The 14,387-nt window shown below is 37.0% G+C and overlaps 1 protein-coding gene across 2 annotated transcripts in view; it reads left to right on the forward strand.

Moving 5' to 3' along the window:
* The window catches only part of DIP2C (disco interacting protein 2 homolog C), a 433,069-nt gene that overhangs the window by 259,195 nt on the left and 159,487 nt on the right, over window positions 1–14,387 (forward strand). For both annotated transcript variants that reach the window (XM_053665789.1, XM_053665790.1), the window contains one exon: window positions 13,615–13,824. In XM_053665789.1, coding sequence (XP_053521764.1) covers window positions 13,615–13,824 — 210 coding nt within the window. The remainder of the gene's footprint in view (window positions 1–13,614; window positions 13,825–14,387) is intronic.

Genomic DNA, 14,387 nt, shown 5'->3' on the forward strand with positions numbered 1-14,387 from the left:
TTCTGTTTATTTAGTTTGTTATAATTTGTCAAAATTTATAACAGGGTAGACATTTTTAGTTTTATATATTGTGCAATGAACAGAATGGGCTTATGAGGATAACAAACCAACTTAAAATATTTTTAACCAAATGTTTGGAACTAGGCAGTTTCCAGGAAGATGGACATTTTTCTGAGCCACTTTTTTGAGAAATGTTGAGTTTAACGTGCAAGAAATAATGTGACTTCACATATGTGATTTTTCCCATGTTAAATCCACCCTCAGAAATGTTTTTGTGTCATGAGTAATGAACCTTCAGAAAAACAAACCTTATACAGATGTCTTTGCAAAATATAAAAGAACATTATTGGAAATGTTTTTGGTGTAACGTGCATATAATTGACTAGAATTTTCATGTACACCATATAATACATTTTGTAAACCGTCATTTAGGAGTCCTAGTGATAATGTCACGTGAAATGTTTTGTACAGTCATAAATGCCTATTTCTAACCATATTCACTTGAACAGAATCTTGGCTCAGGTTTATTTTCCTCCCTTCCTTCCTTCCTTCTCCTTCCTTCTTTCCTTCCTTCCCCTTTCTTTTCTTCCCTTTCCTTTCCTTTTTTCCTTTCTTTCTTTTTCTTTGGTAATTTGTTAGAAATATCTCATGTCCACTGCTCTTCAAGGAAAATCCTGAAGTTTATATTCTCTTCATGAAATGAATGGTTGCTTACCAGTGTCATAGTTTCTAGAAAAGATGTTAAGATCATTACACTGCTAATCTTCTACAAGTGAAAACTACCTTTAGTTTTCACATATAAAAGTGTAAGGTGATTTGCCAGCAGTTCTGCTTCTAGCCATAACAAAGTCACTGGTACTGGACTAACCCAGGCACTATAAACAGCTATAACACTGCACAAAGCAAATGAGTTGACTGTAGGCTGTGGACCTCAAGAAGCACAAGGCTGAACTGAGAGAAGAAAACTCACGAGGCGAGCCCCGCAGTTTCCCACTCTCTGCCTGGAGAATATTTTCAGACTGTGGCACAGAGATTGGGATCTGAGCATACTTGGTGATCTAAGTTGCAGAGGGCTGAGATCCAGATTCAAAAAGGATAAAGGGGATGAAACTGTCCACAGATCCACAATAGCAAAAAAGAACTCCAAGTCTGCTAGGTCAAGAGGATCAACCAGTAATTGAAATAAGTGCTAAAGTAAAAACTCAGGCTTTAGAAGATGAGAGAATTCAGAGTTTCCTTGAAATACTACCCACAGTATCTAGTACTCAGTGAATGATCACTAGATACGCAGAGAAACAGGAGACTAAGCTGTGGCCATGGATAAAGGACCCAGTAGAAAGCCAGCCCGAGAGGGCTCCACTGTGCTTTCTGTCGAGTACATCGATTGTTGCTGGTCTCAAATATATTTGCAGTAAGCAGGAAATACACACAGGTTTTGAAGAGTTTCTATGAAAAAATGACTAGAAAATGTTTCATATACTTTTATATTTATTACATGTTGAAACAATATTTTAGATATTTTGTGTTAAATAAAAATACATTATTAAAGTTAATTGTACCTATTCATGTATTTTCTAATGTGGCTAATAGAAGATTTAAAATTATATAAGAGGCTCCCATTAGACTTCTGTTGGAAAGTGCTAGAGTAGGTGTTTGATATAGAGGAAGACAGAGTTTTAAAATCTGATTATAAGATCAGAGTTTATCAGACTCAGGGAGTCAAATGATAATATGTTAAAGAAATAAAGGAAAATATTGTCTTAATACTTGAGCAGAGAAAGGGAAAATATTTTTTAAACTAATGGAAACTCTAAAACTGAAAAGCGTAATACTGAAATAAAATTTTATTGGATTGGATTAATATCAGATGATAGGAGGGAGATGAAGTCTTTGAATTTGAAGAGCTACCAAGAGAAATTAACAAAACTTAATAGAAAACCAGAAGATTAAAGTAAAATTAACAGAACCTCAAGCATCTGTGGAACAATGTTAACATGCTTGTAACTGGAATCTAAGAAGGAAGACAGTGTGAGAAAAGGGGAGAAAACCTACTTGAATAAATAAAGATCAAAAGCTTCTTTTTTTCCCCCCCATTTTCCCCCATTACAAAACTTCTTAGGTTTATGTAACCATCACTTACAGCTTCAGAAGTGCAGTGAACCCCAATGCAGGATGGTCTAAAAAGAATCAATCCTATGGTCATAAAAGTCAAAGTGCTAAAATTCAAAGATTAAGAAGAAATTTTAGAGGTCATCAAAGGAAAACATATGCATGCATTATATATAGAACAGTTGTATGTATAATAACTGGCTGATATGAAGGTACAGTAAAATCCAGAAAACAATAGAGAGTTACCTTTAATGTCCTAAAAGGAGGGGAAAAAACCTGTCAAGTCGTATCCCATGGAAATATCCTTCATAACCAAGGATGTGAAAGGAAACAAGGACACAATGAGACACATGAAAGCTGAGAGAATATGGTACCAGCAGAACCGCACTGCAGGCATGCTAACGGTGGCCTGTAGGCTGGTGGGGAATGATAGAAGGTGAAAATTTACACCTTTAAAAAGGGAAGAATGCTGAAAACAAAAAATAGCTGGACAAATATAAAATACTATGCTTTTTCCTCATAATTTGCTTCAAAACAACAATCACACAAAAGACAGGGACAGGTAAAGAAAAGGGACTTATACTGTTGTATGGTTATTATGTTTGTGAAGGTAGGAAGCAGTTTTCTGTGTCAGATTTGAAGAGCAAACAGTTACAATATTGACCCAATATAGACCCATTAAGGATGCATATTGCTAGCCCTAGAGCAGCCACTAAACATAAAAAGAAATATAGGTAAGTATAGACAGCATAACAATGAAACTCTTAAAAAATATGTGGTAATAGAAAAGAAGTCAGGAAAAAACAGATTAAAAAATATTAGGAGGAATGAATGGAAAACAAGTAGCAAAATGTTAGCTTTAAAACCACTAATACCAGTGAATACAATAGATGTAAGTGGACCAAACACCCAGTTAAAAGAGATGGTCAGGTTGGAAAAAAGTGAAAATACTGGGTTGGTCACAAAGTTTGTTTCTTTTTTTCTCCCATAAGATGGCTCTAGTAGCCATTTAATGTCTTTAACTTCATTCGAAACAATTTTGTTAGATTGTATTGTGACAGCTGTCCATATCGGCATGATTTTTAAAAAAACTTATCAAAATTGGTGACTTTTTGGGTAGCCATTTTAATATTAATGATGGGAGAAAATAAGCAACATTTTCGGCATATATACTTTATTATTTCAAGAAAGGAAAAAATACAACTGAAACGCAACAAAAGATTTGTGGCGTGCACTGAGAAGGTGCTATGACTGATCAAACATGGCATTAGTGGTTTGCAAAGTTTCATGATGGAGATTTCTTGCTGGATGATGCTCCACAGTCAGGTAGACTAGGTGAAGTTGATAGCAATCAAATTGAGACATTGAGAACAATCAACATTATACCATGTGAGAGATAGGCAACACACTCCAAAATATGTAAATCAATAAAGTTATTGCTGAAAATGAAAAGTGTTTTTTATTTTATGGAAAAAACATATGGACTTTTGGCCAACCCAATATGTCGTCTATAAGAGACACATTTAAATATGAAAACAAAGATACTTAAAGAATAAAGTGATGAAAAAGTATAAATATAAACCATAGGCATGAGAAAGCAAACAAGTCTATATTAATATCAGACAAGGCAGACAACAAGATAAAGTAGTGTGAGATATAGAGAGACATTTCATAATGGGAAATGAGCGATTCACCAGGAAGACGTAAGAATGAATATTTTTGCAGTATAACTAAAAACAGGTTATTAAATTTATAGAGCATAAACTGGCACCCTGTCTGGTGTGGCTCAGTTGGTTGGGCATCATCCTGTGAACTGGAAGCTCACCAGCTCAATTTCTGGTCAGGGCACATGCCTGGGTTCCAGGTTCGGTCCTCTGGGGCGCATACAGAAGGCAACCAATCAGTGTTTCTCACATTAATTTTTCTTCCTTTCCTCCCTCTCCAAAATCCAAAATAAAATAAAATATTAAGCTGGCATAAGGAAGGGAGAAGTAGAAAAATTTAATAATAAGAGATTTTAAAAAATCTTTATTGTATTTTTTATATTACCTTTTAGTCCCCTTATACCTACCTCCTCCCAGCAATCATCATAATGTCCATGTACATGAGTCCTTCTTCCTTTTTGCTCAGTCCCTCCACCCTTCAGTGTCCCCCTTCCCAGCTGTCATCTTGCTCTCTGTGAGTCTGTCCCCATTTTCCTTGTTAGCTGAGTTTATTCATTAGATTCCACATTAGATTCCAGAAATCATATAGTATTTGTCTCTCTCTGACTGGCTTATTTCACTTAGCATAATAAATAAGTTCATCTCATAATGAAGTGAAATTCACTTAAGTTTTTCTACAGCTCCATCCATACTGTTTTAAAGGGTAAAAGTTTATTTTTTATGGCCAGGCAGTGTTCCATTGTGTAAATGTCCCATAGTTGTTTTATCCACTCATCTACTGATGGACACTTGGGCTGCTTCCAGATCTTGGCAATTATAAATAATACTGCAATGAACATGGGGTGCTTCTGTTTTTCCGAATTAAGGGTTTTAGGTTCCTTCAGATATATTTCTAGAAGGGGATTGCTAGGTCAAAAGGCAGATCCAAATTTTAATTTTTTGAGGTGTCTCCACACTGTTTTTCAAAGTGGCTGCAGCAGTCTGTATTCCCACCAACAGTGCAAAAGAGTTCCCCTTCTTCCACATCCTCACCAGCACTTGTTTGTTGATTTATTGATGATAGTCCTTCTGACAGGTGTTAGATAGTATCTTATTGTGGTTTTAATTTGCATTTCTCTGATAATTAGTGACATTAAGTATCTTTTCATGATGTTTGTTGGCCATCTGTATGTCCTCTTCAGAGAAGTGTCTGAGTCCTTTGCCTATTTTTTAATTGGTTTGTTTGTTTTATTGGTATTTTATAAGTGCTTTGTAATTTTGGCTATTAACCCCTTATCACATATATATCCACAAATATATTCCCCTGGGTTGTGTTTTTATTTTGTTGATGATTTCCTTTGCTGTGCAAAAACCTTTTAGTTTCATTGTTCATTTTTTTTCTTTTGTTTTCCTTGCCTGGGGAGATATATCCTATAAAAAAAATTGCTGTGAGCAACATCTGAGATTTTGCTGTCCATGTTTTCTCCTAGGATTTTCATGGCTTTGGGTCTAACATTTAAGTTTTTAACCCATTTTGAATTTATTCATGGGTGTGATGTAGGAAGGTGGTGTAATTTCATTTTTCTGCACACATCTGTCCAATTTTACCAGCACCACTTAGTGAATATACTATCTTTAGCCCATTGTATACGCTTGCTTCCTTTGTTGAATATTAATTGGCTATAAAGGTTTGGGTTTATTTCTGGGCTCTCTACTTTGTTCCACTAATGTATGTGTTTTATGCCAGTACCATGCCATTTTGATTACTATGATCTTATAGTACAGTTTGATATTAGGTAGCATGATTTCTCCAAATTTGTTCTCTTTTTCCAGGATCGCTGTTGCCATGCAGGGCCATTTGTGGTTCCATAGAAATTTTTGGAATATTTGTTCTAGTTCTGTGAAATACGTCATTGTAATCTTGATAGAAATTGCATTCAATCTACAGATTGCTTTGGCTAGTATGGACATTTTTTTTAAATTTATTGAATTATTGTTCAAGTACAGTCAGCCCACCCCCCCAGTGCTCCCCACCTCCCTCCCATTTCCACCCCCCTTAGTTGTTGTCCATGTGTCCTTTATACTAGTTCCTGTAAATCCTCTCTCTTTTTCCCCTGAAATTCCCTCCTTTATCCCCTCTGGTCACTGTCCCCTTATTCTCTATTTCAGTGTCTTTGTTTTTATTTTGCTTGCTTGTTTGTTTTGTTGTTTAGCTTCCTGTTAAAGATGAGATCATATGGTATTTTTCTTTCAACACCTGGCTTATTTCACTCAGCATAATGCTTTCCAGTTCCATCCATGCTGTTGCAAAGGGTAGGAGCTCCTTCTTTCTTTCTGCTACATAGAATTCCATTGCGAATATGTACCATACTTTTTTTATTCATTCATTTACTGGCAGGCACCTAGATTGCTTCCAACTCTTGGCTATTGTAAATTGTGCTGCTATGAACATTGGGATGCATAGGTTCTTCTGGATTGGTGTTTTAGGGTTCTTAGGATATAATCCCAGCAGTGGAATTGCTGGATCAAAAGGCAGGTCCATTTTTAGTCCATTAGACTAAAAATGGTCCATTAGAAAATTTCATACTGTTTTCCACAGTGGTTGTACCAGTCTGCAATCCCACCAACAATGAATTAGGGTCCCCTCTTCTCCACAACCTCTCCAACACTTGTAGTTTGTTGCTTTGTTTATGATGGCCATTCTGACTGGTGTAAAGTGCTATCTCATGGTGGTTTTACTTTGCATTTCTCTGATAGCTAGTGATATTGAGCATCTTTTCATGTGTCCCTGGATCTTCTGTATGTCCTCCTTGGAGAAGTGTCTGTTCAAGTCCTTTGCCCATTTTTTAATTGGGTTGCTTGTCTTCTTCGAGTGGAGTCATATAAGTTCTTTGTACATTTTGGAGATTAAACCCTTGTCTGAGGTATCATTGGCAATTATGTTTTCCCATACAGTTGGATCTCTTTTTATTTTAATAGTGTTTTCTTTAGCTATGCAAAAGCTTTCAATTTTGATGAGATCTCATTTGTTTATTATTTCCTTTATGTCCCTTGCTCTGGGGGGACATATCAGTAAAAAAGTTGCTGCGTGAAATAGCTGAGCTTTTCTTGCCAATGTTCTCCTCTAGGACTTTAATGGTGTCACGGCTTATATTTAAATCTTTTATCCACCTTGAATTTATTTTTGTGTATGGCATAAGTTGGTGCTCGAGTTTCATTTTTTTTGCACATAGCTGTCCAGTTCTCCCAACACCATTTGTTGAAGAAGCTATTATTAGTCCATTTTATGTTGCTGCCCCCTTTCTCAAATATTAATTGGCCGTAGAGAGTTGAGTTTATTTCTGGGCTCTCTGTTCTGTTCCATTGGTCTATGTGCCTGTTTTTATGCCAGTGGTATGGACATTTTAATGATGTTAATTCTTCCTATCCACAAACATGGTTTGTGCTTCCACTTATTTGTATCTTCAATTTCTTTCTTCAGTGTCTTCTAATTTTCTGAGTACATGTTTTTTACATCCTTGGTTAGGTTTATTCCTAGGTATTTTATTCTTTTTGAAGCAACTGTAAATGGGATTATTTTCTTAGTTTTCCTTTCTGATAGTTCATTATTGGCATATAAAAATGATGCTGATTTTGGATATTAATTTTGTGTTCTGCTTCTTTGCTGAATTCATTTATCAGTTCTAGTAGTTTCTTGGTGGAGTCTTTGAGGTCCTCTATATACAGAATCATGTCATCTGTGAATAAAGACAGTTTTACTACTTCCTTTCCAAGTTGGATGCCTTTTACTTCTTGTCTGATCACTGTGGCTAGGATTTCTGGTCCTATGTTGAATAAGTGAGATGAAAGCAGACATCCCTCTCTTGTTGCTAATTTACAGGGGAACATTTTTAGTTTTTGCCCATTGACTATGATGCTGGTGGTGGATTTGACATATATGGCCTTTATTATGTTTAGATATGTTCCCTCCATTCCCACTTTGCTGAGGGCTTTTATCATAAAGGGGCACTGGATTTTGTCAAAGGCTTCTTCTGCATCTATCAGTGTGATCATGTGGGTTTTATCCTTCATTTTGTTTATGTGGTCTATCACATTTATTGATTTGTCAAGGCTGTTCCAACCTTGTATCCCTGGAATGAATCCCACCTGCTCATGGTGCATGATCTTTTTAATGCATTGCTCTGTTTGGTTTGCTAATGTTTTGTTGAGGATTTTAGCATCTATGTTCATCAGGGATATTGGCCTATAATTTTCTTTCCTTGTAGTGTCTTTATCTGGTTTTGAAATAGGATAATGCTGGCTTCAAAAATGAGTTTGGAAACCTTCCCTCCTCTAGAATTTTATGAACTAGTTTGAGGAGCACAGGTGTTATTTTCAGAATGTTTGGTAAGACTTCCTTGTAAAGTCATCCAGTCCAGGACTTTTCTTTGTTGAGAGATTTTTCGATATTGCTTCAATTTAAATAGGAGCAATCTGTTTATTCATATTCTCTGATTTTTCCTGATACAGTTTTGGAAGATTCTATGTTTCTAGGAGTATATTCATTTTGTCCATGTTGTCCAGTATAGTTCATAATATTTTCTTACAGTTCCTTGTATTTCTTTGGTGTCGGTTGTTATTTCTTTTTTGTTTGTCTTTTTCTTAATGGTGTCCGTGGTAAACAGAATCATGACCCCTCCAGAGATATCTATGTTCTGATTCCTAGAACTTGTAAATAGATTACCTTACATTGCAAAGGGGACTTTGCAGTTACGATTAAGATCCTGCACTAGGCAGTTATCCTGGACTATGTGAGCGTAACCACTACAATCAAAAGGTCCTTACTTAGAGAAAGACAAATACTGTTTGATCTCACTTTTATATGGAATCTAAAAAAAAGAAAACAAAGGCAAAGACTTCATGGGACAAGATAAATTTGTGTTTCCAGAGGCCAAAGGTAGTGGGACAGGGAATTGAAGAAACGTAGCCAAAGTGTACAAACTTCCAGTTACAAGATAAATTAGGCACTAGGGATATAATATGCAATGTGATGACTGTAGTTAACACTGCTATATGATAGATGAAAGTTAAGTGAGTAAATCATAAGAGTTTTCATCACAAGGAAAAAAAATTTTGCACTTTCTTTTTACTATATCTATAAGATGATGGATACCAACCAAACTTAATTGTAGTAATTATTTCACAGTATATGTAAGTCGAACAATTATTCTGTATACCTTAAAATTATATGGTAAATCCATTATATAGCAATAAAACTGGAGGAGAGGTACTCAGTAAGAGAGGAAGGAGTGTGAAAGGGAGGATAAGAAAGACAGTGGCACCAGAGGTTGGAGGGTTATGCTTTAAAGGTAAATGAATGGGCCAGGAGCCAAGGGTGCAGGTGATGCAAGTGCCTCCAGAAAGGGCAAAGGAAAAGACCCTCCCCGAAGCCTCCAGAAGGGTCATAGCCATGCCAACACCTAGATTTTAGACTTGTGACCTCCAGAACTTTAAGATAATAAATGTTTTTGTAAGCCACTGACTTTGTGCTGATTGTTACATTACACATAGGAAAATAATAGTGTCCTTTGAAGCGTAAGGGTTTTTTATTTTGATGAAGTTCAATTCATCCATTATTATGTTATGAATTTTGCTTTTGGAAATTTTAGAAATTTCATAGTTTTTGTTTTTTCATTTAGGTCTGTGATCCATTTTGAGTTCATTTTTGTTTGTAGTATGAGGTAAAATCTATGGGATTTTGGCAGGTTTTTAGTTGCTGTTGTTTTTTAATAATGAGAATATCCGGTTGCTCAGCAACATTTGTTAAAAAGATTATCTTTTTCTCATTAAATTACCTGGAGAACTTTGTCGAAAATAAGTTGACTACAAATGTAAGGGTGTATTTCTGGATTCAGTTCTGTTCCAGTGATATATATGCCTATTTGTGCACTAATATCACTTTCTTGATTACTATAACTTCATAGTAAGTTTTGATATCAAATAGTGAAGTCCTTCTCCTTCCTCAAAATTATTTTGGCTATTTTAGGTCCTTTGTATTTGCAAATGAATTTTAGAATAAGCTCTCAATTCTTTAGGAAAGAAAGCCTTCTAAGATTTTATTAGGTATTACCTTGAATTTTTGCTAGATGTGTTGCTAAGGATTTTATCCTTTTTGATGCTCTTGTGATTGGAATTGTTTTTGTGTTTCTTTAAATCTAATTCCCAGATTGTTCAGTGATAATATCTGTATATATAAAAATATTTTATGTCTTGTATCGTGTTACCTTGCTAATCTTGTTTCCTAATTCCAGAATTTTTTGGTTCGTTCTTTGGGATTGTCAGCTTGTCATACAAGATTGTTGTCTGTGAATAAAGGCTGTTTTACTGTTTACTTTTCAATCTGCATGCCTTTAATTTATTGTTTTTGCTGTATTTCACTGTCTAGAACCTCCCAAATAATGTTGACTAGAATTGTCAAGGTGGGATATTTTTGCCTTGTTGATCTTAAGGGAACATACTCAGTCTTTCACCATTGAATACGATGGACTTCCGGCCAAGATGGAGGCATAGGTGGAAACCCTGTGCCTCCTTGCACAACCAAGTTTAAAGACAACAAAGTTTTAGTAACAAAAATGCAGCCAAAACACAGAAAATTGAACTACATGGAAGTCCAACAACAATGAACCCTTCAGCCAGAGCAGTAAGAGGGGCGGAGCCAGCGGCAGAGCAGGGTTGGGCAGGAAAGATCTGCCCACCGACCCAGGCAGCTGTGGGCAGATCCCAGGTGTGGGGTAGCAATGGGCAGACCCAGTGAGGGTGCAAGGCGGCGGGCTGACTGCAGTCACACATTCGTGCGCGGGTAAACCAGCGAAGGAGCAAGCAGTGAGACACACCACGAAGGCCCCAGCAGTGGGAAGCAGCAGAGGGGACCGCTATTGTCCCTCTCTGACCTCACCCCCACATACAGTGTCACAAACCAGCTACTGAGTTGCCCCACTCTGATGAACACCTAGGGGTCCACTTCTCATATGTAACATCATGAACAGATCAAAACATGGTTCAAGAACAACTCAGAGCCCCAGAGCCGATAACTCTAAGTGAACAAGAAATAGCCAACCTATCAGATGCATAGTTCAAAACACTGGTGATCAGGATTCTCAACAAACTGGTTGATTTTAGTCACAAATTAGAGGAACACATGAAGGCTAAACTAACTGAAATGAAGGGAAATGCACAGGAAACCAATAGTGATGGAAAGGAAACTGGGACTCAAATCAAGGTAGAGGACCAGAAGAAAGAAAAAAATGACCAAACAGAAAAATATGAAGAAAAAAGAATTCAAAAATATGAGGAGAGGCTTAGGAACCTCCAACATCCAAATTATAGGGGTACCAGAAAGGGGAAGAGAAAGAGCAAGTGGAAAACTTATTTGAACAAATAATAAAGGAGAACTTCCCCAATCTGGCAAAGGAAATAGACTTCCGGGAAATCCAGGAAGCTCAGAGAGTCCCAGAGAAATTGGACCCAAGAAGGAACACACCAAGGCACATCATCATTATATTAGCCAAGATCAAAATGAAAGAATCCTAGAAGCAGCAAGAGATAAGAGGACAGTCACCTACAAAGGAGTTCCCATCAGACTGTCAGCAGATTTCTCAAAAGAGACCTTACAGGCAAGAAGGGGCTGGAAAGAAGTATTTCAAGTCATGAAATCCAAAGACCTACAACCAAGATTGCTCTATCCAGCAAAGCTTTCATTTAGAATGGAAGGGCAGATAAAGTGCTTCTCAGATAAGGTCAAATTCAAGGAGTTCATCATCACCAAGCCCTTATTATATGAAATGTTAAAGGGACTTATCTAGGAAAAAGAAGTTAAAAAAAACATGAACAGTGAAAGGACAGCAAACTCAGTTATTAACAACCACACCTAAAACAAAAGCAAACCAAGAGGACAGCTAGATCAGGAGTGGAACCATAGAAATGAAGATCTCATGGAGGGTTAGCAACAGTGGAGTGTGAGGAGGAGAGCGGGGAAGAAGGTACAGAAAATAAATAGCATAGATGGTAGGCAGAAAATAGGGGGGAGGGCAAGAATAGTAGGGGGAATATAGAATCTAAAGAACTTGAGACACATGGACATAAACTAAAGGGGGAATATTGGGGGAGAGGGTGTGCAGGGTGGAGGGGGATGAAGGGGGGAAATAGAACAATTGTAATGGCATAATCAATAAAATATATTTTTAAAGAATTATTCTTAAATCGAATACTCTGGACTTGGGGGAAATTAAAGTTTTATACATGGAATTTGGGTTTAAATGAACATGGAATTTGGGTTTAAATAAATGGTGGTATTTAACCTTGGAATAAGTTTATAAAAATGATGTTAGCTGTTGGATTTTATGGATGCTCTTCATCAGGTTGAGGAAGTTGCTTTACATTTCTTCTTTGCTGAGAGGTTTTCTCATGAGTGGGTGTAAGCTTTTGTGAAGTACTTTTTCTATATCTTTTAAGGTTAACTTGGAGTTAATAACAATAATTTGCATTTGAATGTCAAATCAGCTTTAATTTATGTTCGTAGGTATAATCCCAGTCACCACTTGCTCACAATGTACTGTCTATTTCATATGCTTCTCAATTCTGTTTGCTAATATTGTTTGAGGATTTTTGTGTATCATGAGGGATATTTTTCTGTAGCGTTTTTGTATGCGTGTATATGTGTGTGTGATAAGGTAGGCTAGGAAATGGAAAACTATTAAAGGGCATGAAAAAACTTTCTGGGGAGATGTTAATATGTGGTGTGGGTATATGGGTATATACATTTCTCAAAAGACTTTAAAAAGTTTTTGTCATAGTGACAACAAAATATTATTGTAAATATTCTTTAAGTATTGTGTTTAAAAAGTCCTGTCTTGATTTAAGATAAGCTCTCATTTCTCTTATTCTCATTAGATGTTCTAGAGCTGCTCACACTCTTTTTTCCTTCCTGGCATCTTACATTACTCCCGTATAGGTAGGATCTTAAACGTCATGATTACACTGAAGTTTAAGTAACAAGCGCTCAAGTAATTCACTTTTGAAAACCTTGCTGCTAAGTAAAAAAGTTACTAAATGAAAGATATTTTCCTAATTTTAATGAAAAAAGTGATGTGTGTTATCTTAATCTAAGATACACAAGTTTTACAGATAGAAAAATAAATGTAAAAACTTTATAAGAAATGAATGTAAAAGTAAATAATTTAGTTTGATCATAAAGTGTAATGCAATAATCTGTTGTCCCCAGCAAAGGAGCAGGCAAGGTCTTGAGCCTGTAGGTTGGTCAAGAATGTGAGAGGCATTCGTTCTGAGATGCGTTCTTCCTTTTACGCCTTTATCTTCACTGATGTCTCACTCTTTGGTGGGGGTGGTGGTGGTGGTGCGTGCATGTTCATCTTACACTCAGACTGAACTTAAGAGTAAATTACAGCTCAGAAAACCACCTTGGGACCAAACAAGGGCCTCAGACATCTCAGTTTGAAACACATGAAGGTTCAACATCTCTGAGAAAATGCTGCCCACAGTGGCCTCACTTGGTGTGTGCATACAAAAACATTTGGCTTCTTTCCAGACTGTTGAATGGAGAACATTGATGGGTGTATCTTAGTGTGAGATTCTAATGTACTCCCCTCCTTCCAAAAAAAGCTTTTCTGTAGCAAGTTATTTTAAGGTGTTTTGAAGGAAAAATTAATTATACTAAAACATAACTCACCTGGGAAATGGTGTAACTTCAAGAGTGTTCAAAGTGAAAGTTCCTGAACTGTCCATGTGTGAGGTAGGTCTGTGTTTGTGGTGTTTCATTAGGGAGTGCTGCTTTGTTCTTCTGCATAATAACTCTCCCATCACACAGATACCTCCTCTGGTTCGGAAGACGAAGGCTCCGTGCAGGGGGACTCCCAGGGGACGCCTACCTCCAGCCAGGGCAGCATCAACATGGAGCACTGGATCAGCCAGGCCATCCATGGCTCCACCACCTCCACAACCTCTTCCTCATCCACCCAAAGTGGGGGCAGTGGCGCCGCCCACAGGCTGGCTGATGTCATGGCCCAGACGCACATAGGTGAGTGCCTGTCACTGAGTGATTCTCATTGTTGTACCTACGTGACCCAGAGTAGCCAAGTCCCTATGTAGAAGTTTGTCTATCTGGACATCACATCCTTAGAATCCACCCGAGATTCCACAAAGAGTCCCACTCTAGCTCCTAATCTGCTTTGTGCTTTGAGCTTTGATTTTCCTGTTCTGTGAAACCATTGGTTTTATTATTTCTCACCATCCCAGGTGTCTCCTACAGCTAGAATTCAGGAGCTTGCTGCTCACAAAGGAATGCACTTGTTCCTTATGGAAACTTACAGACACTTATGGACATATCTGTTTTCATGTTTTTTCTCATTTATGCTAAAATATGCTCCTAAATAAAATTTTAATACTGCTAAAAAGCAGGCAGGGAATTATAAAGTGTATTTGGAAATCATGTAAGGAATCAGAGGGCTTTAATCACTATTGTTTTCTGCCATAGGTATGTAGATTTCTCTGGTGGTTCATGTCATTTCATATGTAGGTTCTATGATGAGTGAGATCCTCAATATTGGAAAAAGCACAAAATTAGGAAGCATTGCCTGGGAT

Source organism: Artibeus jamaicensis, unplaced genomic scaffold (genome assembly GCF_021234435.1).
Source record: "Artibeus jamaicensis isolate MK-2021 breed Jamaican fruit bat unplaced genomic scaffold, CSHL_Jam_final contig_426, whole genome shotgun sequence".
In the NCBI taxonomy this organism is placed as follows: Eukaryota; Metazoa; Chordata; class Mammalia; order Chiroptera; family Phyllostomidae; genus Artibeus; species Artibeus jamaicensis.